Genomic DNA, 26,922 nt, shown 5'->3' with positions numbered 1-26,922 from the left:
AAACCCAGGGCCTCAGGCATGCAAGGCAAGCACTCTACCACTGAGCAACCTTCCCAGCCCATGAGTACATTTCTTACCAAGCATTGTAGCCTCCTCCTTTGTTTCCCCTTCCCATCCCTTCCCATCCTCCCCCCTAGCCCCCCCCCCCGACTTGTACATCTCATTGTTGCAATGGGTCCACCAACACAGTCAATTTTCAAAGACATATCAAACTATACCTAAAATTAAAAACAACTTACTAGCTGGGCACTAGTGCTCCATGCCTGTAAATACTCAGGAGGTTGAGATTGAGATTCAAAGCCAGCCTGAGCAGGAAATTCTGAGACTCAACTACAACTAACCACCTAAAAACTGAAAGTGGAGCTGTGGTTCAAAGTGGTAGAGTGCTACCCTTGAGCATAAGATCTCAGGGGCAACGCCCAGGCCCTGAATTCAAGCCTCATGAAAAAAAAAAAAAAAAAAACCACGTTACTGATTCTGATTCTCAAGTCAGGTAAATCTATCATCATCTCAAGTAAACTAAAGAGAACCAGTGTTAATAAGTTCCAGAAACTTTGAAAGTACCAGATACAAAGTATACAGCTTTATCTGCACAACCTTTCAGGCAGGAACCCTAATAGCTAACTAGCTAACAGAAGAGTCATTTTATTTCCTAATCCATCTCTATTTAAAATTTTAGAACATAACCCAAACACAGAGGTACAAGCCTGTAATCCTAGCTGCTTAGGATGTGAAGGCCCACCCAGACAAAAAGAAGTTCATCAGATTGCATCTCAATCAATGGGTAGGTGTGTTAGTGGGCTATAGGAGAAGCACAAATAAGAATCACAGCCGATTGCATGCATGAGGCTCTGGGTTTGATTCCTCAGCACCACATAAGCAGAAAAAGCTGGAAGTGGTGCTGTGGCTCAAGTGGTAGAGCGCTCGCCTTGAGCTGAAGAGCTGAGGGACAGCGCCCAGGCCCAGAGTTCAGACCCCATGACCGACAAAAAAAAAAAAAAATCACAGCCCAGTCCATCCCAGGCATAGGGTGAGAGCCTACTTTGAAAATAATCAACAAAAAGGGATTAGAGGCATAGATCAAGTGGTATATCACCTGCTTTGCAATTCTGAGGACCTGAGATCCAACCCCCCAACTGCCAAAACAAAAATTCAGAACATAAAGAAAAGTTGAAACAAGATTGTGTAATAACGCATGCCCTTCCACATACCACCTAGATTTAACAATTGCTAGTATTTTACTATAGTTATATCTTTCCTATATATGATGTGTTTATTGCTTGAGCTTTTTAAAAAGTTGCATATTCATACACTTCACCCCAAAATAAGTTAGCCTGCATCTCCAAAGATGTTTTCTAAGAAAACTAACAGTAATTCCTTAATATCATATCATCTAATACCCATCCATATTCAAGTATGCCTAACTATCCCCAAAATATCCCACTCCATTCTCATGAACCAGAAGCCAATTAAGTTTCCTGTGCTACACATACTTAGGTTTCTTTTGTCTCACTCACTCTACAACACTCACACTGCATTTCTGTCTCCCTTAATATTTTTGGGGAAAAAAACGATGGTGTGAAGATTGTCTCATATTTGGAGTTTGATTATTTTTCATAGTGTTTTAGAACTTGCTTCTCTGTAATTCCTATAAACTAGAAAATGTATTTAAATCCCCTGATTTAAGTATTAGGGGCAATTTGTTAGGAAATGGAAAGACTTGAAAAAAATTATATTAAGTGAAGTAAGCCAGACCCAAAGAAACATAGGTCCCATAGTTTCCCTTATTTGCAATAACTAGTATATATCTAGGACAAGCAGAAAAGGTCAAAAGTTATGTACATATGACCATATAACATGATGCTAAGCAAAATGAACCCCAAGATAGGAACACAAGTGGTTTTATCTTTCTTGCTATTGTTTTAATGTATTTATAATGTACTATGTGATTTTTATTGTTTCTTTTGTATGTTCTTCCCCCATGGTATAACCCCTGTTTTCAATGTATTTTATTCCGTTGCGGCTGCATCTTGTATATACATTTTTCTAATTTGGGGAGGGGAAGGGAAATATCAAAATGCTGAAATAAGGATACAGGTTGACCCATTGTAACAGTGAGATGTACAAGACACTATTTTCAAAATGAACTTTACAACATGGCGGGGTAGAGTTGGAAAGCTGAGGAGGGAAGGGAAGGGATGGTAGGGGAAAAACAAAGGAGGGGTTAACAATGCTTGATAGGAAATGGACTCATTACCTTACTCATGTAACTGTAACCCCTCTGTACAGTATTTTTACAATAAAATATATTTTAAAATAAATATTAGGGGTAAAATACTATACAGGCAAAACTATATTTCCTACTGCACTGTATTATAAGGTACATAATATCAGTTAAACCTAATAACTTGGTTATAAAATAGTAACTAGCAGTCCAGGATTTAAACTCAGGGTCTTTTATATGGTGGGCAGCATTTTACCACTTGAACTATGCCTCCAGCCAAACCTAATCATTGAAGATACCTTCTTTTCTTTGTAGTAGGCAAGTAATCTACAGGATGATACTCAGCAACATGCAATACTGCACTGCCCAACAAATGTTCACCTATGACACTGAAATTCTTTGAAAATAATTTTTGGAATCAATTATCATTAGAGGTTCTATAGTGGAAGTGACAGGAAAGCTTATTAGGAAAAATATACACTTTCAATAGACTGAAAGCAGGTTATCTCTAGGGTGAGAATGTCAATGATTTTTGCCCCAGCACAGACTTGTATTGAGGTTTAGAGTCTTGCAGTGTTAACTCCCTCCCCAGGACCAACAAGGGGTCACAAGGAGAGGACCTCTGTTAGTCCTGGGGAGGGACTTCTAGAATATAGTTCATGGTGCTGGGTCTTTGTTTTGTAATGTTAAAGATCTGGTTTTCCAGGGTCTGTTTCTTGTCAGATTTATCTTAGTTTCAATAAAGACTTTCCTTAGTCTTTTTTTTTTTATAACCAGGGGACACAAAACATCAGTGACATCCCATGACTTTGGTGGGCTACTTTGATCTTAACAGAGGTTGGTCATCTGAGGGTTGAAAATTTAATTACAATGTTAGCCTCAAAGATCTGGCGATCTCTTTTGCAAACTGGAAATTTTCTAATGATAACATTCTTTTTTGGGGGGGGAGGAGTCCAGTTGTGGGGCCTGAACTCTGGGCCTGGGCGCTGTCCCTCAGCTCTTCAGCTCAAGGGTAGTGCTCTACCACTTGAGCCATAGCGCCACTTCCTGCTATTTTCTTTTTGCTTATGTGGTGCTGAGGAATCGAACCCAGGGCCTCAGGCACGCAAGGCAAGCGTTCTACCACTGAACCACCTTCCCAGCCCCTCTAATGATAACATTCTATTTATAATTTTCAAATAAGCAAAATATTATTTATGTGCAGAGAATCTGTGTGTGTGTGTGTGTGTGTGTGTGTGTGTGTGTGTGTCTTATAGTCTTAGGGCTTGAACACAGGTCCTGGGTACCATCCTGTCGTGTGTGTGTGTGTGTGTGTGTGTGTGTGTGTGTGTGTGTGTGTGTGTGTCTGTCTGTCTGTCTGTCTGTCTGTCTGTCTTATAGTCCTGTCCCTGAGCTTTGTGTGTGTGTGTGTGTGTGTCTTATAGTCCTGTCCCTGAGCTGTGTGTGTGTGTGTGTGTGTGTGTGTGTGTGTGTGTGTGTGTGTGTTTGTATGTCTTATAGTCTTAGGGCTTGAACACAGGTCCTGGGTACCATCCTGTCCCTGAGCTCTTCCACTGTTCTACAGCTTCACTCCACTTTCTGCTTCTTGGTGATTAATTAGAAATAAAAAGTTTCACAGACTTTCCTGTCCAGGCTGGCTTCGACTCATGATCCTCAAATCTCAGCCTCCAGAGTAACTATAATTACAGGTGTTAAGTACCAGTGTCTGGCAACAGAGATTTTTTTTCCTTAATAATTTTAGGGCTGGGAAGGTGGCTCAGTGGTAGAGTGCTTGCCTTGCAAGCATGAGGCCCTGGGTTCAATTCCTCAGCACCACATAAGCAGAAAAAGCCAGAAGTGGCACTGTGGCTCAAGTGAAAGAGCACTAGCCTTGAGCTGAAGAGCTGAGGGAGAGCGCCCAGGCCCAGAGTTCAGGCTCCATAACCGGCAAAAATATATGTTTGTTTTAATTGTAAAGATGCTGTACAGAGGGTTACAGTAAGGCAAAGAGTACATTTCTTGTCGAGTATTGTTACCCCCTCCCTTTAAAAAAAAAAAAAACGCTATCCAAGGAAATTTTTGTGCTCTCTCTCTCTCTCTCTCTCTCTCTCTCTCTCTCTCTCTCTCTCTCTCTCTCTCTCTCTCTCTCTCTCTCTCTCTCTGTGCTTCTCTCTCTGTTTCTTTCTCTGTGTGTCCTAGTACTGGGACTTGAACTCAGAGTCTCATGCTCTCCCTTGGCTTTCTCACTTATAGTGCTCTACCACTTAAGCCACATACCTACTTCAAGCTTTTTTGCTGGTTATTTGAAGATAAAAAGTCTTTCAGACTTTTCAAACTAGGCTACCTTCAAACTGTGATCTTCAGATCTCAACCTCCTGTGTAGCTATGATTATAGGCAGGAACCACTGGCATCAGACTAATAGTCCCTTCTTGATGACTATAGTGACTTTTTTCCTGCTACAACAAATACTGCTGTCTCTGTAATGTTATATGCTGAATTGATGATGCTGGATAAATGAGAAGGATAGCTGTACATTTATATCCTAAATATTAGCAAATATGATTCTCCTCACAACTACTGTGTCTTAATGCATTTTGAACTTACAGCATGCCTCTAGTAAACAAACCTTAAGTAGCAAAGCTTGCAAAAGATATCACAAGTTCTAAAGTGAGAATAGGAACTAATATTTACCAAGTCCCTAAGTGTCAGACCCTGTGCTTGACCCTTTAAAATATCTCAGCAGTATAACAACTTTTTTGAGGGAAGTAACGTTTACCTCCATTCTCCACAAGAGAAGAATATGGCTCAGAGAGTTTACCCAATGTCATACAGTTTTGTAAGTAATAGAACCAGCATTTGAACCCAGGATAAGACCACCTTGAACAAAGTTGACAGGCTCCTAATAAATTAGGAATTAGATGGCTCCAAAATGTTTGCTCATAAGCTGTGATGGTTAATATTTTCAAATAGATTGGAATGAGACTCACTTTAGGAGGTCAAAAAATACTCCTCTGGGTGTCTAGTGGGGTGTCTAGGGGGGAATTCCCTGAATTTGGGCAGAACCCTATCTCTTCATCCTCCCTGCAATCACAGAATGAAAGGGGTAAAAGGAGAAGAAAGCCAGAGAATGCAGGCATCTTCTCTCTTCTTCCTGGCTCCACTATGCCTCATCTGCTAAGATAAATTAAAATCATGAGCCAAAAATAAATTTCTTCTCCATTAAGTTGTTTTCTAAGGTATTTGGTCACAACAATGAGAAAGGCTCACTAACACAGAAAAGTTGTACCAGAGAATGGAGACACTGCTGGTGACTACCTGAAAATGGGGTTCAGAAGCCTTTGAACTGGTTTGCAGGAGGATTATGGAAAAGCTACAGAGCCACAGAATGGCGTGAGAAGAGTTTAATGGGCAATCCCTTTGGGAATTCAGAAGACCAGAATGCCAATAGAAATGTGGGCAGTAAAGAATGTGAGGATTCAGATGGGTACAAGGACTCTGTTGGAACTAGATTAGAAGCCATTCATGTCAATTCTGGCAAAAAAAAAAAGTTATATACATTTTGTCCCTGTCCTGAGACTTTGCAGCTTGACTGACCAGCTAATTCATCTGCAGGAAGAAATTTCAATGTAACCCAGAAATCAGGCTGTGGCGTGAATGTTGGCAGCAGCTATCAGCCAGGTCTATGGGGAGAACTGGAAACAAAATACAGTGTAATCAGAAAAGATAGTGTAAAGTTAGGACTAAGGAAGACAGGGTTTCTGAAAAGATTACAAGCATTAAATGAAAATCAAGTACTTTGCATGAAGACAGTGGGAAAGATGCCTTCAGGTTGTATTAGGAATTGGCCAGACCTCATTCACTGCACAGACTAAACATTATAAAGTATAAATGCATTGGAGAGACTTCCTTGAGAAGAGAAAATCACCTAGGTGCATGCTCTCCCACAGCCATTATGCCATCTAGGAACTCAGAGGCTACTGCAGCCACAAACCAAAGGAGTCCTTGGCATCATCCAACTGAGGGTGATTTTGCAGGTAGACATAATGTAAAAGTTACAGCCATGGAGGCTTCTACCCATATTTCAAAGGAAGGCCTAAGTAATGCCAGGCATTATAGCAGGGTTGGAATTCCGTAAATAACTCTTGAGAGGGCAATGCATGAAGTTATAAGAGATGTAATGAAGACTCTATAAAGTTGGAGATGCCAGAAACATAAAATGCCTGCCAAGGAAAATTGTGGGCAGCCAGTACATAGAGAACATGTGGGATACAACAGGCAAAGCTTAAGGGTGTGTCTGCCCAAGCCATTGAGAGCTCAAATCACAATACTATATGCCCGGGATGATACACATAGAGTTCAAATTTAATTTTTTACCCAGTAAATTTTGGTCTTTCTCTCAATCCAGTACTTGCCTTCTATAGCTCCATTCTTCTCTTTTGGAATGGGTACATTTACTTTGTGCTATTGTATTTTGGTCATACATAACTAGTTTTTTATTCTACAGGGCCTTACATCTAAAAGTTGTCATAAGTCAGTGGAAACTTTGGACTTAAAACTTTTGAGCAACCCTGCAACTATTGAGATGTTGGGGACTCTGGGCAATGGACTGAATGCACTGTGTGTGCATTTGAGATGGACGTGAGCTTTGGGGAGATTAGAGGTTGTGTTGTTAGAACTTAAGGAGAAGTGTTTGCATGTCAAGTTAACAATGCGTAAACGTATGATGATGGTTACTCTTGGTTGTCAACTTTGTTGGATTGAGAAGCACCTAGGAGAGTAGTAAAACAAACTACTGGGAGAGTGTTTCCAGAGTGAAATAACTGGAGGGAGAAGACCTGTCCTGAATGTGGGTCACACCATCCTTTGGCTGGGACCCTGATGAAATAAAGAGAAAGAAGATCCCACGCACAGACATTCCCTCTCTCCTCTTCTCACTTTCCGCTTCCTAGAAGCCATGATGTGAGTTTCTCTGTTCCATATCACCCTCCCTGCCAGATGGACTGAAAGTGTGAAAGAATATAAACCTTTCCTCAAGCTGTTTCTCTCAAGCATTTGGTCACAGCAATGAAAAAATTTCACTAACACACAAGTTTGTACATTAACTTCACATGACTAAAAAGACTCTCATTTTCCTCTTTCAGATATTGACTATAAGCCCACTCTCAGGTTGTGTTTAGCAATCCAACCCTAATCCATCAATAGACCAGCAATGAGCCATGGATGATTCATAGAATTAAGGGGTTGGCCAACAAGTCCTCAGAGAGCTGTAGGTGAGGAACAGGGAGAAATGTGAGGCAGGTAGTGGGCTAGCATAGCACAGTAAGATATTTTGGATCTATGTCAGTTGGCACAAAAACACTATGGGGAAGTAGAACTACTATACAAACAAGAAAGAACCACAATTAGCTGGCACACTCTGTTTATGCTGCCTTTCCCTTCCTCAAACATTTGCTATTTCTGCTGTACAGACATGCACAGCCCAGTAACATGAGGATGGCACTTCACCACAAACAGAGCCAGCCTGACAAAACAGGTCAGAATGGTGCTTGCAGCTGTCATAGCAGGGTCTGGGGGCTGCTTTTAACCTCCCTGGAGGATCAGGTCTTTGGCCACCTTCTCTTATAGCTGCCTGGGCCACATGTCAGGGAGGAGTGCCTTAGTGATTTGGGGGGTTTCTTTCCATTTAAATGCTAAACATTCACCATTTCTTTCTTAATATCCTTAGGTTCTTTGCACCCAAGCAAGGACATACCATAGGATCTATTAGTATGCAACACTCCTAATTCTAAATGTAATCAACTTTTCCCTGGGGACAATGGCATTAAAGAGGGAAGGAAAAGAAGAAAAGCTTTTACCCCTTTCCCTGTTTTATGTCTGTCTCAGGTACAGGGCTTCTTAAGTTCCATGAGTACAGTCAACAACTGGAAAGGTAACCAAAAATTGGGAACATAATATGATTTAAATAGGGAGACATGGGGGTTGTCTTGAGTGACTTGAGGGATACTTTAAAATGCCGTCATGAGTGACACAGTAAGGAGGCACAGACATCCTCTTAAGTGATTCCACTTCCACAGTTCAAAAACTCAAATAGCACAAAGGGGTGGCATTGCTCTCCCACTCCTAGCTGATGGCCACCTAGTTTCTTTCCCATAAAGAAGTGATGCTCGGGGCTGGGAAGGTGGCTCAGTGGTAAAGCACTTGCCTTGCATGCATGAGGCCCTGGGTTCGATTCCTCAGCACCACATAAGCAAAAAGAAAAAAGCCGGAAGTGGTGCTGTGGCTTAAGTGAAGTGGTAGAGCGCTAGCCTTGAGCTGAAGAGCTGAGGGACAGCGCCCAGGCCCAGAGTTCAGGCCCCACGACTAGACCCCCCCAAAAAAAGAAGTGATGCTCCTGGTATATTGCTTGTCCTTTCAGAGCAATTTTATGGTTACAATAGCTTAAATATTTTAGTTACTCGTGGTCAGGCACTGGTGGCTCAAACCTGTAATCTTAGCTACTCAGAAGGATTAGACTAAGGATTGAATTTTGAAGCCAGCCCAGGAAGAAAAGTCCATGAGATTCTTATCTTCAATTAATGAGCAAAGTTTGGGAAGTGGTCAAGTAGGAGAATGCTAACCCAGTGAGCAAGCTGGGCAAATTTGATGCCCTGGATTCAAGCCCCAATACCGCCAAAAATAAAAGAAAAACGATGTGGGGGAGGGGGGAGGCTGGGAAGGGATGTGAAGGGTAAACCAAAGGAGGAGGGTGCAATGCTTGGTAAGAAATGTACGCATTATCCTGCCCATGTAATTGTAACCCCTCTGTACAGTATGTTCACAAATAAAATTAAATTAAATTTTTAAAAAAAAAAAAGAAAAGAAAAACGATACTCCTTTCAATAAAAAGTGGTAGAAAGAAAACTTTAAATGACTTTGCAAAACAAAGCTTTGGGATCTCACTCATAAAAATTAGTAACATTTAAGTTAAATGGTTTGCCTCCAGAAAGGGAGGCACATAGCTGGCACACAGCCAACACAAAGCAGACTACCCAAAGGAGATTTTTTGCTTTTTCTGTCCTTCATTACTCAGAGCCATGAGGACATTTACTCACTTCCCCTACTGATATTAAGACAAAATCTGATTTCTTACTATTGAAGAGAAAATAGCAGTATTACATTCAATGAAATGTGCAAAGATTTGTCACACTGTGGAATCATTACACTATGTGCATCAAAACATCATGTTGTATACCTTAGAGACAATTATTTTGTGCTGATACTGGGCTTGAACTCAGGGCCTGGGTGCTATCCCTTAGCCTTTTTTTGTTCAAGGCTGGCACTCCACACTTGTGCCACTTTTTGCTAGCTAAATGGAGATACAAGTCTTATGGACTTTCCTGCAGAGGCTAGCTTTGAACTATGATCCTTGGATCTCAGGCTCCTGATAAGGTAGGATTATAGAGTAAGCTACCAGTGCCTGGCAATACAATTTTATTGTGTGTGCTGGTCCTGGGGCTTAAACTCAGGGCCCGAACACTATCCCTGAGCTTTTTTCTGAAGGCTAGTGCTCTACCACTTGAGCCACAGCTCCATTTCTGGCTTTTTGGTGATTAATTGGAGATAACAGTCTCATGAACTTTTCTGCCTGGGGTAACTTCAAACTCCAATCCTCAGATCTCAGCCTCCTGAATAACTAAGATTAAGACATGAGCCACTGGCTCATGAAAGATTATTTTTTTTTTTTTTGCCAGTCATGGTGCCTGAACCCTGGGCCTGAGCACTGTCCCTCAGCTCTTCAGCTCAAGGCTAGTGCTCTACCACTTGAGCCACAGCACCACTTCCAGCTTTTTCTGCTTATGTGGTGCTGAGGAATCGAACCCAGGGCCTCATGCATGCAAGGCAAGCACTCTACCACTGAGCCACCTTCCCAGCCCTCATGAAAGATTATTAAGTTGAAATTTTAATCAGAATCCCATCTCAATAATCTTCAGTATATAATAAGTAATCAAATGACATTATAATTCAGATGAAACAGAAAACCATATTTCCCAGAGAGAAAAAGAGAAATATTTTCTCATCATTACTAACAATCCACATCAAAATATTAATATTTGGCATAACGCAGGACATCCAATATTCACAACCTACATTTCTTCATACATTTAAAAGTAACACCAAGACCCAAAGATATAGAACAAAATTACACAGGAAAATTAGGAGATGGAATTGTCTCTTCTGATTAATCACCAATTCAGTAAGATACATAAATAATAACATGACTGTCCACAAAGTAAAATCATACATTGGATTATGGCCCCAATGGCTAAAAGGTTGAGGTGAAATTTTAAAATCTGTATTAGCAAAGGAAATTTCAATGATGTTTATAAGTCTTAAGATAAAGGTGACTTGGGGCTGGGAAGGTGGCTCAGTGGTAGAGCGCTTGCCTTGCATGCCTGAGGCCCTGGGTTCAATTCCTCAGCACCACATAAGCAAAAAGAAAAAAGCCGGAAGTGGTGCTGTGGCTCAAGTGGTAGAGTGTTAGCCTTGAGCTGAAGAGCTGAGGGACAGCGCCCAGGCCCAGAGTTCAGGCTCCACAACCGGACCCAAAAAAAAAAGATAAAGGTGACTTGAATTCCTAAGAATATGGAGTACTCCTCAGACAAAAATAATAATAATTTAAATTAAATCCTTATTTACTTTCCACACATTTATGATCATATCAAGTTGACCTCCTATTTCATACTGAACTTTAAGAAGTTGGATCCAGAACCTACAAAATGAAATATTTTCAGTACTATGTATATATATGCAAAGGCAATCTTCATTTAAATGATTCTGAGTCAGCCTGAAGTAACAACATGCTTCAATTCCAAATTCAGTATCCACTCAGAAAACCCCGAGGGTTACTTATTTGCTGGGCAATCAGTCATTTGTCACCAACTGACACAAATCACAGAGCTCACCAACAGCCAGGTATGGAGGCCAAGGTCTATGCTGAGACCTATGATTTACAATAACCAACTCCATTTTAGAGCTGATCATTTCAAATCAAGATGTTTACACCATTACTTCAAAACTGGGGGATTCCTGCTCAATTTGCCTGAAAGTGCCTAATGGCCCTCAACCCCAGCTATCAACAATTGCCCAAGAAGCCCAGGACCAAGAGTCATTTTCACATTAAAGATTAAAGTGTCTGCTTTCCATTCTCTATCAGGAAGCCTTGGATGGAAACTGAGTGGAGAGATCCTTCCAGCAGAAGTTATGGAGTAAAACGTGCCCTCTTGGGGAGCAGTTGTGAAGTGGCTTAAGTGTTTCACTGGAGAATGCCAATGTGGGCTTTCATGCCACTGAATTAAACTCACAAGAATACTTGGCCCCAGTTTAGAGGCATGGGAGTGGGGGGGAGTGAGAGGAGGAGCAGAGGAGAGAGATGACTCAGATTATGGCTGTTATTATTCATGTTATAACAGGAGATTGGCACTGACCACCATCCATGTTACACACTGTGTACCATGTAATCCAGAAAAGGATGGTGGCATCAGTCCCTCTTTAAAAACAAAAGAAGTCTGGCTCCAGAATTAAATGCACTACTCATGCTTTTCACATAGCAGAAATAATATGTTCAAAGTTTCTCTATTATCATTTTAGAAATACAAAACCTCTTCTTGCCCTGGGGAAAGCAAGTAACTGGATAGAACTTCCCACTGGGACATAAGAGCATGAGGCAAGTTTATCTGTTTCCCTGTCTAGGCCTGGTGAGTGGTGTCAGCACTTTGGAACCCTGACCATGATGGCCTTTCACACCTTTTCATGCTGACTTAATTCACAAGAGACCTGTCACAGAGACCTCAGAAGTGGACACCCACCTGGGCTGATTATGGGTGGCAAGAGGCCAAGGCATAACCTAACCAAGACACCTTCAGTGTTCATTCTCCCCCCTCCCCCCTACTGTGGCCTGTCCCCTAGGGGTAGTGCGGTCCCTGGGGGAACCATCCAGCCTCTGCACATACACTCTGCACAGCTGAACTGGGGCGGGCAGGAGCGGGAGGGGGGGGATGACGGAGAGAGAGATGCTGATGGAGAGAGACCTAACAGGGCGGAAGGAACCGGGCCACCTCTGTGTCTTATCTTCCTGGGTTCCTGGTGGTAGATTGCTTTTACACCATCGTAGAAGACTAGAAAATGAAGCCAGGTGACCTTGGGAACCCACCCGGTGGCAGCGGGAAACGCAAAAGAAACACGTCGGCAAGTGAAGGGGGGTGCATGGCATCGCACCGGGAGGGGAGCAGCGAGAGGAGGGGCGCACAGGCCCCGCCGCCTGAGGGATGTGGGGGTGGGGGATAGTATTGGGGGTACGCACCATAGATCATGGCCAGTCCGGTCTCATGCAGAAAGCGCACCCGGCGGTGTTTGAAGAGCCAGATGGTGAGGATGGTGAGGGTGAGCAGCAGGATGAAGGTGAGAAGGCTCACGCTGTCTTGTCGGTGGCTCTCCTCAGCCTCCTTCTCGGTGGCAAGCTCCTCCATGGCGCTGCTGTCCTCCGCCGCCGCCCCAGAGGAAGAGGCCCCAGCCCCTGCACGCAGCCCCCGGCCCAGCAGCAGCGGCAGCAGCAGCGACAGCAGTAGCAGCTTTGGTGGCAGCACTCGGACAGCCCAACCGGGGCCCAGGCGCGCCGCGTCACCAGGCTCCATAGCCCCAGGACCGCCGCACCTTCTCCACGCGGGACCAGCAGCCCGCGCCTTCGGCGGGTCCACACGGCGGCACCGACCTCCTTGAGTGGCTGCGGCCGCCGCAGCCCCTCCTCCTGCTCACGCCGGGCAGGGCCGCGCCAAGAGGCGCGCGGAGGAGGGGCACGCGCAGTGCGCAGGATCCCCAAGCACCGCCCCCCGCCCGCGCACCTGTTCGGCCTTTCCTCCCTCCCCCCACGCCGAGCCGCACCCGCACACTCCGTCGCTGGGGCGGGGCCAACCGGAACCTACGGATCGGATGCCCCTGGCCTTGCTGTGCTTCTCATACGGTCTGGCTCTACCTGGTCAGGCTCTGTGGGGTCGCTGAGCCACTTCCCAGGCAGTAAGCCACAACGCTGCTGCCTAAATGGGACAGCAGAGGTCGCCTGCTCCTGGTAGGAGCATCAGCTGGGAGTCACTCGCTGTCGGGGCTGGAGTCTCTGGCGCCACGGCGTAGAAGAGTTTAATGTCGCGACACTTACTGTCCATGCTGGACCCAGTGAAATGGGGGCTCCGAGGGAACTGAGGAGCCAGGAAAATACCTTACCCCTACCATTCTCTTTCTTCACTTGTTTGATAGCCCACCATCTCTCAGAACTCCCTAAAATCTGCTATAATTCATTCAAACCTCTATTCGAGAAATGGAGGTGAAATAGCTTTTTCATTGCACAGGGAATAGACTCACTTCTTATTCTTAATGGAACTCACCCTCTTGAGGAAGCGGTTTAAACTAGAGGAAATGAAACACTTGCTATTGAAGGAGATGCAGCAAATAGTCTGTCCTAAGGCAGGGTCAGTGGAGTGAGGGATTGCCCTGAGCATACTTTGATGCCCAGAGAGTCTTTAGTTGAATCTTAGGAACAAGCTTAACCTGGAACAGAATTATGAAGTGAACTGGAGGGTAAACGTTCTTGGAACACATACTTAGGAAATAGAACTTTTCCATTGACCTCGTTCCTCTGGTCCACGTGAAGAAAAGAGAGCTCAGTCTAATCACCAAATTCCTGGTAAGATCGTGTTTACTGAATCATTCTGAAATTCTATCAACAATCTTAAGTTTTATCTCCTAAAAGATAAAGGTAGGAAAGCTATTCAGAGCACCCACCTTCCTGATTTCTTTCTGGGTGACCACTAGTGACTTCTTTACAACAGAAATTTCCTAATCTAGACTTTAGTTAGTGTCTTTGCCTACACCTCCGGCCTGTCACCCACCCCTGCAAAAGGAATCCATATACCTTTGGGTCCCATAATGACATTGCAAATACTAAAAACCTGGAGAGTCCTAGAGAAAGCAAGATCAATAGAAAGCCCACCGATAGGGAGAAGATCTTTACTAGCCATACAACGGACAAGGGTCTCATATCTAAAATATACTTGGAACTCAAAAAATTAAACCACCCAACAACAAATCCTCAAAGAAACAACTGCCCAATAAATAAGTGGGCGAAAGACTTAAAGAGAAGCTTCTCTGAAGAAGAAAGAAGGATGGCCAATACACACATGAAGAAATGTTCAACATCCCTAGCCATAAAAGAAATGCAAATCAAAACAACATTGAGATACAACCTCACTCCAGTTAGAACAGCAAAAATCAAGAACTCTAACAACAACAGATGCTGGAGGGGATGTGGACAGAAAGGAACCTTACTTCATTGTTGGTGGGAACGTAAACTTGTTCAACCACTTTGGAAAGCAGTATGGAGGTTCCTCAAAAGACTTCACATAGAGCTCCCCTATGACCCCCAGCAATCCCACTTTTGGGCATTTACCCAAATGTTTACAAACAAGACCACACTAAAGCTACCAGCACAACTATGTTTATTGCAGCATTATTTACCATAGCTAAGATATGGAACCAACCCAGATGCCCCTCAGTAGATGAATGGATCAAGAAAATGTGGTATATATACACAATGGAATTCTATGCCTCCATCAGAAAGAATGACATTTCCCCATTTGTTAGGAAATGGAAAGGTTTGGAAAAAATTATATTAAGTGAAGTAAGCCAGGCCCAAAGAAACATAGGTCCCATGGTTTCCCTTATTTGCAATATCTAGTATAGGTATGAGTCAAGCAGAAAAAGTCAGATAATGTGATGTTAGGAAAATGAACCCTTAAATATGTATTTTAATGTTTTCGTTTCTTTCATGCATGTGTCTCTAATGCATTTATAAGATTATTTCTTTGTTGCTTTGTATGTCCCTCCCCCAAAGTGTAACCCCCTCTTTCACTATATTTGATGTCAGTATAACATGTGGAGGAGATGGGGACAAACAAGTCGTTTAAGGATTCAGGTGGACCTGTTGCAACAATGAGAAGTACAAAATGTCATGTCAAAACCAGCTTTACAACTTCGGTGTGGGGGGGGGAGGGAGGTATGATTGGGTGAGGGGGAGGGGGGAGGCTGGGAAGGGAGGTGAAGGGTAAACAAAGGAGGAGGCTGCAATGCTTGGTAAGAAATGTATGCATTATCCTGCCCATGTAATTGTAACCCCTCTGTACAGTATGTTCTCAAATAAAATAAAATTAAATTAAAAAAAAATGAGAAAACTTGATCCAATTTCAGGAAACACTAAAACCCACATTTGCTGAAAGCTGGTCATATTGAAGATAATATTATGACCTCCTACTAGAATTTTGCCAACCGCCATCCAAAGGTAGACACTATGTCCCCTTCCCTTCAACCTGATGGATCTTATTGTCTTAAAGATGCCAATGTGGCCATAGAGAATATAACTTGCAAGAGTGTGGCAGAAAATGCAATCCATATGTAATTCCTGTAAGTCTTGGAGATTTTTTTGGCTGTTACTTGGGTTTCAACTTGGGGCATTACCAGGTACTCTACCACTTGAGGCACATCCCCCAGCTCTTTTGTGCTTTATTTTTCAAATAATGTCTCCCTTTTGCAAAGGTGGCCCATGGATTATGACCCTTCCATTTCCACCTCCCACATAGCTGGGATTACAGTCCTAGCATGCAGTGTATGCCGTTAGGTTCTGCCTGGTTTCTTTTTTTTATTTTTTTCCACTTTATCTCCACTGACATTGGCACCTTGAGGGTTTTCTTTTTTTATCTTTCTTACTTTTTTCAAAAAGAAATTTGGCTATTTAAAGCTGTCACATGGTAAAAAAAAAAACATTTAGGGAGACCCTTTTGTGGTAGAGACAGACATCATAGGAGCCCTAACTTTTTGCATGGTCCCAAACCAGTAGCAAACACGCACAAGAGTTACCCTTCAAATAGTTTCATACCTAGTCATCATCTTATTGTATTATATGGGAGACCCTAATGCCTAGATGATCTTTGTCAATGCCTGAACCCCTGAGATAATAAAACGATGATGTTTTCAGTTATGGTGCTAAGTCTGAAAATGATTACTTCCATGACAATAAATTACCAGAACACTATTACTGAATAAAGTAATTGCCTCTGCTTGACTCAGATATATACTAGTTATTGCAAATAAGGGAAACCATGGGACCTAAGTTGCTTTGGGCCTGGCTTACTTCACTTAATATAATTTTTTCCAAACCTTTCCATTTCCTAACAAATGGGGCAATGTCATTCTTTCTAATGGAAGCGTAGAATTCCATTGTGTATATATACCACATTTTCTTGATCCATTCATCTACTGAGGGGCATCTGAATGAACCTTAAGATATGTATTCAAATGTTTTTTTTCTTTCAGGTGATTATTTCTAACACATTTATAAGATTATTTCTTTGTTGCTTTGTATGTCCCTCCCCCATGGTATAACCCCTACTTTCACTGTATTTGAGGTTGGTATAATTTGTGGAGGGGAAGGGAAAAAACAAATCGTTTAAATAGGGATACAGGTGGATCCATTGCAACAATGAGTTGTACAAGTCGTTATGTGGAAAAACGAACTTTACAACTTTGGTGGGGGGGAGGGGAGGATGGGAAGGCAGGGGAAGGGGAAACAAAGGAGGAGGCTACAATGCTTGATAAGAAATGTACTCATTATCTTGCCCATGTAATTGTAACCCCTCTGTACAGTTTTTTCACAATAAAAAAGTACTTGCCTCAGATAGACCATAAAAATGTTCACTTGTCTATCCACAAATATAAACCCCCAAAAACACTACATTATCTATAAATATTTATAATATGCAAACTAACTTGCACCCCATATAGGTTCTGATTCCAGTTAATGAAGAATAATGTGTGAGTGTGTCACCCTGTTCTTTCCAGATACAGTGGTGCACACCTGAAGTTCCAGCTATTCAGGAGGTTGAGATAGGAGAATCAGTTGAGTCTGAGTGTTCCAGAATGAGCAACATAGTATCCAAGCTCAGAAAAAAATAAATAAAACTGAACAGAATACACAGTAAATTATGCCCGATAAATCTATAAACAACACTAGAATTTGAAGTAAAACTGAACTGGTGCCAGGCACGGGTGGTTCACGCCTATAATCCTAGCTACTCAGGAGGTTGAGATCTGAGGATTGAGGTTCAAAGCCAGCCCGCGCAGGAAAGTCCGTGAGACTCTTATCTCCAATAAACCACTTGAAAACTGGAAGTGGCACTGTGGCTCAAGTGGTAGAGTGCTCGCTTTGAGCTGAAGAGCTGAGGCCCAGAGTTCAAACCCTGTGACCGACCAAACAAAAACAAAAAAAACTGAACTGGTGATGAATTCACCTTTTTTTTTTCTTTCAATCTCCTCTGGACTGAATTCAGGCCAACCCAAAGGGGCATTGGTATGGATAGAGAGAGCTTCTGGAGGAAATAGGTCCTCCAAAATTCAAAGGAAGTAGAAGAGATATTATGTTTCCTTGTCTTCACTCTTCCATATATTAGCCATTCAGGAAGCCCAGTGTGACAGTGAAGTCAGTGACCATGGTAGAAACAGTGCCCTGGGGTATTCAAAATACTAGGAATGGGTAGAACCTTCCTCTCTGGTTGGAGTGGCTGTAGAGGCAAATCCTTACCATACTTTTTTCTCCCTCTTTCAGACCTCCTGTCTATTGGCCAATAGCCAAGGGCAAACTCACACGATGTATATGTCAGAGAAGAGTAAATAAAGACCCAGATTTCTTGCCATTAGATCAAGTGGGGGAACTCCAGGGAATTACAAAAGATTGTGGAAAGACAGAAGCTCAGAAAAAAAAAACATAAAACTTGTTACTTGTTATGAACTCCTAGGTATATAACTGTGTTTGATCCTAAATTGTGATCATTTAACTAAGAAACAGGTCTTCACCAGGTCTTTAATTAGCTGCTGGATCAAACACCTCTGGGACATATCTGAATAGCACAGAAAATAGATCTGAATAGCACTGAAAATTTTGAAAATTGAATTGGCTTTAGAACTAAAAGGCACATCTAACTGACAGATCTAAAGCTAACCATGTTAATTATAGGCTAAAATAAAAGCATAAGTAACCAAGTGCTGGTGACTCACATCTGCAGTCCTACCTACTCTGGAGGCTGAGATCTGAGTATAGAGATTCAAAGCCAGCTGTCAGAAAAGTCAGAGAGACTCTAAATTAACCATCAAATGCCACACTGGAAGCCTGGCTCAATCAGTAAGGCATCAGCTGTGAGAAAAAAAAAAAAAAAACAAGCAAAAGCTTGAAACACCTTGAATTTTAACCCTAGTACTGGCACAAAGAATATAAGAATTCTTCCAGAAGAGAGAAGGCCCCACTGCAGGACATGACTCCATATTATTTAACACCTAAGGATCCAAGAAACATCTCAACTTTAATGAGAGAAAGCAATTTGTAGACACCAATGCTAAGATAACAAAGTGGGAATTCAATGATAAAAATTTAAAGCAACTGTTACTAAAATGTCCTATCAAGTAAGGATAAATGAATGAGTTTTAAGAGAATATAAAGATTATAAATTTCAGCAAAGTAATAAAACATAAAAGGACCAAAATGAAATTTGAAAACTGAAAAGCACACTACTTAAAAATTTTAGAGTGTCAAGATGGGCATAAGAGAAGAATGGAGATAACAGAGATAATAAATTTTAAGATAGGTCAATAGAAATTGAATTTGAGCCGGGCGCTGGTGGCTCACGCCTGTAATCCTAGCTACTCAGGAGGCTGAGATCTGAGGATCACAGTTCAAAGCCAGCCTGGGCAGAAGAGACCGTGAGACTCCTATCTCCAATAAACCACCAGAAAACCGGAAGTGACGCGGTAGCTCAAGTGGTAGAACACTCGCCTTAAGCTGAAGAGCTGAGGGACAGCGCCCAGGCCCAGAGTTCAAGCCCCACGGCCGACCAAAAAAAAAAAAAAAGAGAAATTGAATTTGAACAACAGAGAAGGGAAAAAATGAGAATTAAGCAGGGAGCCAGTGGTACATTCCTACAATCCTAGCTACTCAAGAGGCTGAGATATGAGGGTCAAAGTTCAAAACCAGTCAGGCAAGAAAGTTTCTGAGACTCTTATCTCCAAATAACCACAAAAAAAGCCAGAAATGGAGCTGTGGTTTAGGTGTTTGAGTGCTAGCCATGAGCAATAAAACTCACAGACAATACTCAGGCCCTGAGTTCAAGCCCCAGGACCAACACCCTCACACAAAAAAGAGAAATAAATAAACACTATCACAAGAACCTGTAGAATAACAAGAGCTAACACTTTGTCTTTGTGGAGTTTCTAAAGGAGAAGATAATGTTGTTCAAAAAAGAATATGTGAATATATAATGAATGAAAGCATTCCAAATTTAGCAAGAAACATAAACCTGCAGATTCAAGAACCTGAGCTAACTCCAAACAGGATAAACTAAAAAGAACCAATGCTCAGATATATCTGTGGTTAAACTGCAAAAAGGAAAACAAAGAATTCATCCTTAAGCCAGAAAGATATGAAGGATACATTGCATATAGTGCAGTAACTTTTCAAATTTCTCACCAGAAACCAAGCAAATCATAAAGAAGTGCAAAATATTTTAATGTGCTCAAAGAACTATCAGTCCAAAATAATATATCCAGCAAAATAGCTTTCTGAGTAAAACAATAACATTAATATGACAGATTTTTTTTCTAGACAATATAGGAGAAGTGAACACTTCCTTTTTCTTTCTTTCTGTATTGGTATCTGTGTACTGGTATCTGTATTGAAATCAGGGCTTTGTGCTCTCACTTGGCTTTCTTCTCAAGGCTTCTCACATGGCTTTCTTTTCATGATACTCTAACCACTTGAGTCTCACCTTCCATGTCTTTTTGCTAGTTAATTCAAAATGGAGTTTTGCAGACTTTTATACCTAGTCTAGCCTTGAGCCTCAATCTTCCAGGATCTCGAATAGCTACGATTACAATTGTGAGGTACTAGTATCTGGTCAATATTTCTTATTTTATTAAGTCAGTATTACCCTGATAGCAAACTCAGACTGAGAGTTGTAGAAAGTTACAAACAAATCTACTATAAACTTTAAATCCTCAACAAAATATTAACAAATTGAACTAAACAAGAATTATTTAAGAATTATAATTATTCAAGAATTTCAAAAGAAATATACATCATGACCAAGTGGTGAGATTGTAAGGCTATTTCCTGTGAGTAAATCCATCAGTACAACCCACCATATTAACTACCTGAAGAAGAAAACCCACAGGATCATATAGTCATCAATATAGAAAAGCATCTGACAAATTTCCACAGTCATTCATGATAATAACTTTCTACAAACCAAGACAGATAATAAGCATGTATGAAAAACAAAAAAAGAAACAAAAATACACTAGCTAGCATCATTCTTTTTTTTTTTTTTTGGTAGGCCCTGGGGCTTGAACTCTGGGCCTGGGCACTGTCCCTCAGCTCTTCAGCTCAAGGCGAGCGCTCTACCACTTAAGCTACAGTGCCACTTCCGGTTTTCTGGTGGTTTATTGGAGATAGGAGTCTCACGGTCTCTCCTGCCCGGGCTGGCTTTGAACTGCGATCCTCAGATCTCAGCCTCCTGAGTAGCTAGGATTACAGGCGTGAGCCACCAGCACCCGGCTTAAACGTCTTTTTTTTGGTCAGTGGTGGGGCCTGAACTCTGGGCCTGGGTGCTGTCCCTCAGCTTTTCAGCTCAAGCCTAGCACTCCACCACTTGAGCCACAGCGCCACTCCTGGCTTTTTCTGCTTATGTGGTGCTAAGGAATCAAACCCAGGGCCTCATGCATGCAAGGCAAGCACTCTACCACTGAGCCACCATCCCAGCCCCGCTAACATCATTCTTAAAGTGAAAGATTGAATTCTCTTCCTCTAAGATTAGGAAAAAGCTAAGGAAGCTCATCAACACTCATTCCCAGAATTATATTGGAACTCCTAATAAGTGAAACAATGCAGGAAAATGAAGTAAAGGCACACAAATTTAGTAAAAGTCACTATATATGAATTTCATGGAATTGCGAAAACGGAACAAAAAAATCACACAGACAGCAAAAAATAAACAAGGGACGTTAAAGAATATTCAACATTTTTTTTTGTTCCTAGATTACTTGATTGTCTACTTAGATAAATCTCAAGGAATCGATAAAATCATAGAACTCAATACATGAATGTAGCAAGGTCTCATAATCCAAGATTAGCACATTAAATCACTCATATATACAAGAAAATAGCTGGGTACTTGTAGTTCATGCCTGTAATCCTAGCTATTCAGAAGGCTAACATCTGAGGATCTCATTTCCAAGCTAGTCTGGGCAAGAAAGTCCATAAAATTCTTATCTCCAATTAACCACCAGAAAACCAGAAGTGGAGCTGTAGCTCAAAGTAGTAGAGTACTAGCCTTGAACTCAGTCCCTTAGTTCAAGCCCCATAACTGACAAAAAAGAAAATTAAATATATATATATATATATATATATATATATATAAGTTATTTCTGTGCAAAATCAATGCATGGAAGATAAGAGAGAGTAGGAGAGAGGAATAAGAAAGAGTACCAGAGAGTGAAGGTGATTAATAAATTTTGCATATGAAAACAGTCAATACCAGGCACACACACACACACACACACACACACACACACACACACACACACACACACACACACACACACACAAAGAACTATTATTCTATGTGGAAAAAGTCCCAAAACTTACACAGTATATGGTTTCCTTTTTATCATTTTTGTTCACTCTATTTTGTTTTTGCATTTTATATATTTTCATACATGCATATAATGTACTTTGATTATATTTTCCCACATTATTACTTCCTGTTATCTCTCTCCTCTCCTCCACTCCCCTTTCCAAGAATGTATTCTTGAAAAGACAGAAGTATAGTCATGAAGAATAGATCAGCAGTTACTGGGGTTCATGGGGAATGACATAATATAAAGTGATAAGCACAAGATAGGTTTTGGGGATGATAGCATCTACTTGAAAACAATTTATTATGAGTGAATTCAAATAATTCCTTCCTGTCGTGTATCAGTAAACTCTTTTTCTTGCCCTTGGGAATTTCCAATTTTGTATGTATTTAAGGAGGCAGTGATGGCCTGGAGATTGGTGGCTCATGTTTGTAATCCTAGCTACTCAGAAAGCTGAGATCTGAAAATTGAGGTTTGAAGCCAGCCCAGAAAGATAAATCCACTAGACTCCTATCTCCAATTAGCCAGCAAAAGGCTAGAAGTAGAGACATGGCTCAAATAGTAGAGCATCAGCCTTGAGTGAAAAAGTTAAGCAAGAGCTCAAAACCCTGAATTCAAGCCCCACTACTGGCACACACACACACACACACACACACACACACACACACACACACACACGCAAATAGAATTCCCTAACCTGAGCATCAGTGGTTCATGCCTATGCTCATAGCTACTTAGGAAGTTAAGATCTGAGGATCTTGGTGCAAAGCCAGAAAAGCCCGTGCGATTCTTATCTCTAATTAACTACCAAAAAAAAAAAAAAAAGCTGGAAGTGGACCTGTGGCCCAAGCAGTAGAGCTCTAGACTTAAGCATGAACAGCATGCAGGCCCAGAGTCTAAACCCCAGGACAGGCACACACACACACACACACACACACACACACACACACACACACACACACACACACACACACACACACACACACACACACACACACACACACACACACACACACACACACACACACACACACACACGCTCCCTCCCTCAGAGATATGTCTTGAATTCAGCTACTCTGATATGTGGCAGAAAGTAAGGAGAATTGAAATAATAATAATAATATGAGACATACCCCAGGTTGCTAGGAAACCTGTAGGCATAAACATTAGAAACCTATTTAGGGTACTTTTAAGAAAAAAAATATATTGGAAACCAAGTATCCAAAAAGAGCTCGTGATAGATTCTCACATATGAGCTGGAGGGTTGACTATTCAGGATTTTATAAGAGAAACAAGTATCACTGTGAATACGACTCCAAAAATGACAGAAGAATTGAGACACCAAATAGGGGACAACATGATGTACTACTAGATAGTAGCATCCAGGAAAACAGCCGAGTACAATAGTTCTGCTTTCCATCTTTTAAACCAAAGATGAGTATCACATGAGAGAAGCTGGTACCACAACCTACTATCATGTTAGCTGCTTATCCATGGAAGGGACTCAAGAGAAAATGAAAGACAATGTGAGGGGAAAAGAGCTTCTTTCCTGGTTCTTGCTCTTACTGTCTGTGTTGCTCCAACCTGAAGCTTCAATTGGATCCTCTATAGTTGCACTCAGCAGCAGCCAAGCCTCCTGAGGAACCTGAAAGTCAATTCTTTTTTTTTTGGGGGGGGGGGTTCCAGTCATGGGGTCTGAAGTCTGGGCCTGGACGCTGTCCCTCAGCTCTTCAGCTCAAGGCTAGCACTCTACTACCACTTGAGCCACAGCGCCACTTCCGGCTTTTTTTTCTGCTTATGTGGCGCTGAGGAATCGAACCGAGGGCCTCAGGCATGCAAGGCAAGCGCTCTACCACTGAGCCACCTTCCCAGCCCTGAGTTTAAGGGCCAGGACCATACACACACACACACACACACACACACACACACACACACACACACACACACACACACACTGAACACACACAAAACACAAGCCAAACAATAAAGGAAACCTGTACAACTTACACTTGAAAGAGACAATACAGCTGGCCCAAGTGCCTCACATCTGTAATCCTAGCTACTCAGATGGCTGAGATCTGAAGATCACCGGTGGAAGTCAGCCCAGCCAGAAAAGATAGTGAGACTCCTATCTCCAGTTAATCACAAAAAGCCGGAAGTAGAGCTGTGGCTCAAGTGGTAGAGCCCTAGCCTTGAGCACAAAAGCTCAAGAACAGCAACCAGGCCCAGAGTTTATGCCCTAGGAGCAGCAATGAACTATATAACCTGGGGGTAAAGGTTTTAGGAGGGAAAAAACTGAGAGAAAATGAGGGAAGGGGTGACACTGTCCAAATAGAAATGTGCTCGATACCTGACTTATGCAACTGTAACCTCCCCCTCTGTGATCACCTTTACAATAACTTTTTTTTAATTTAAAAATCTGAAAAAAGCTGGGTGCTGGTGGTTCACGCCTGTAATCCTAGCTACACAAGAGGCTAAGAGATCTGAGGATCACAGTTCAAAGCCAGCCTGGACAGGAAAGTCCATGAAACTCTTATCTACAATAAACCACCAGAAAACCAGAGGTGGCACTATGGCTCAAGTGGTAGAGCACTTGAGCTGAAGAGCTGAGGGACAGTGCCTAGGCCCAGAGTTCAAGCCCCACAACTGACAAAAACAAAATCTGAAAAAAAGAGTCAATACTACTGGTTTGAAGTAAGGTTTTTCCAAGGGAAGTAAATAAATAAACATGTATGTAATGTGTATGTATATATATGTACATATCTATATGTGTATATATGCATATATTTGTGTAAAGGTATATATGTATATACATAATATCTATCTTTTACACTACTTAATGTTAGGAAGTACTGAACATATCACTTTCTTGGTGTGATAAGTAAGGTTCATATCACTAGTGTCCTGATTAGATTCAAGAAGTTGTTCTGTTGATGTCTGAAGCACACTCATCTGGAGTGTAAGTGGAGTCTGATGGCTGGGCTGGGCCCTCCTGCCGAGCTCAAGGAGTTATGTCACCTGTTGGACTTGCTGTCACCCTCTGGCTCCTAAGCCTTTAATGAAATAGCTGAGTCTATTTGCATTTTGCTCCTGTGTGTTGTTGCTAACATTCTGCATTAACAGGTAACAAATTAAAAGGTTAAAAAGGTTTTTACAAAATATAGATTTTGTGCCATTATTAGGCTTTGTACTTTTGCTTGGCTTTTTCACTCAAGGCTAGTGCTCTACAAACCACAGCTCCACTTTTGGCTTTTTGCTGGTTAATTAGAGATAAGAGTTTCATGGACCTTTCTGCCTCAGCTAGTTTTGCACCATAATTTCAGCCAACTGAACAGCTAGGATTATAGGCATGAGCCATGGGTACTTGGCAAAAGTTTTTTTTTTTTTCCAGATGCCTTATCATTTCCAATTCAGAGCTGTTCCTTTTTGTACTTTATTTCCAAAGACCAAAGTCCCCCCCACACACTCAACTATGAAATACCATTTCAATTCAGATCCTCTAGAACAAGAACAAAGTCATTCCTAGACACTCACAGTTTGATTTATATTTTTCATTATAAAATCCAGATTCCTCTAAATGTGAGTCACTTAAGCAAAGCATTTGAGACTTTCCAGATTCTTTTCTCATTTTCTAAAAGTCATTGGAAAATAGTTAAGCAAGTACTTGAGAGAATGCTTGTTTAACAAGATGTTTTAAAACCAAGAAGAGCCTCTTAGGAGTTCAAAATATCCTTAAAGGTTTTACAAATAGTTCAAGTTTGTCTCTTCCATCTTCCAGCTTCTGTCTCACAATGTTAAAGCAAAACGTAAGTATCACAACTTTTTTAAAGCTCCTGTCAATCTCCTCCTGACTGGGCTTCTATCTAGAACTTGACTGCAGTGCACCAAACTGCAAGTTGATGACAGGCAAAATCAGACAGTACCGGGGAAATGCTCTTAGAGTTGTTGACTACTATAGGTGCAAACAGATGATCTTTCTCATAAGGTATTCTGGGCAGAAAAACTAGGGGAAGATCTATAAACCACTGCCTTCATGCATGCACAAACACATGCAAACCTGATGGTTTCTGATCAATGACCTGGCTGACTTTGGAGTACCTTCCACAGAAATTATCCAACCTCCCTTGAGGGCTGTGAACTTTTGTCTCTGACTCATATGGGAAAACTTATCACTTAAACAGACTTTGGTTTGATGACCTGACCCCCACAAAAAGAATGTAAAATGTAAAATCAGAAACAGAACAAAATTTTGATCATTAAGAATAAGGACAGAGCCTCTTTGTAGAGAGAAACTCCATGTTAGTCATTAAAGGGAAAATTCCAAAGATAAAGGCTTGAAGTAAATTAATGAGTTAAACACCAGGTAACCCAGCCTTGGGGCTTGATCCTGAGAGGCCCCGTTGCTGACTTTACATGCCTATCTCAGGGTGGGGCCAATGAGCTGATGTTCCTCAGCCCCAAGATGTAATAGCACCATTTCAGCCACCTCCCGGGGTCACTGTTTGCAGGAGTCTTCTTGGGAAACCCTCTGGAGGTAAGTCAGGGCGGGCACGGGTGGGCACAAAGGAAGGCTGGATGTAACATTACTTTCCCGGCCCCGGGTAGTGGTGAGACATCACCCTGCCTTCTGTATCCTTCTGGATCATCTGGATTGTCTGTGTGGCCACTTGTCTGTCTTGTTTGTTTTGTGGTTTAAGTGTTGTTGTTCCCCCGTAATCTTTTTCTTTCAATTTAAAATGAATCAGACATCTGGGTTCCTTGAGGCCACTGGTGGGTGGCCTCCATGGACCAGCTGCTAGGGGACAGAAATCTCCACAGGGGAGGTGTCCCTTGAAAACGTTCCAGCCCCCATCGTCTTCCCGCTACTCTGATGGCTGGGTCGTGGATGCCAGACATGCCATCAAAAAAAAATTCTTTTTCGGGTTACTTAGAAATTTTCCGGAAGTAAGTCTCTGTTTCT

At 41.8% G+C, this 26,922-nt stretch overlaps 1 protein-coding gene across 1 annotated transcript in view; it reads right to left on the bottom strand.

Annotated features, from left to right (window-relative positions):
- Nucleotides 1-12,907, bottom strand: part of Slc9a7 (solute carrier family 9 member A7) — a 170,686-nt gene extending 157,779 nt beyond the window's left edge. The window contains exon 1 of the mRNA XM_070040577.1: nt 12,544-12,907. Within this exon, the coding sequence (XP_069896678.1) occupies nt 12,544-12,874 (331 nt within the window). The 5' untranslated portion in view covers nt 12,875-12,907. The remainder of the gene's footprint in view (nt 1-12,543) is intronic.
- Nucleotides 12,908-26,922: the final 14,015 nt, after the last annotated feature.

Source organism: Dipodomys merriami, unplaced genomic scaffold (genome assembly GCF_024711535.1).
Source record: "Dipodomys merriami isolate MVZ:Mamm:240054 unplaced genomic scaffold, mDipMer1.0.p SCAF_3, whole genome shotgun sequence".
Classification (NCBI taxonomy): Eukaryota; Metazoa; Chordata; class Mammalia; order Rodentia; family Heteromyidae; genus Dipodomys; species Dipodomys merriami.
The sequence above is the reverse complement of the archived record's forward strand: the minus strand, read 5'-3'. Positions and strand labels throughout refer to the sequence as shown.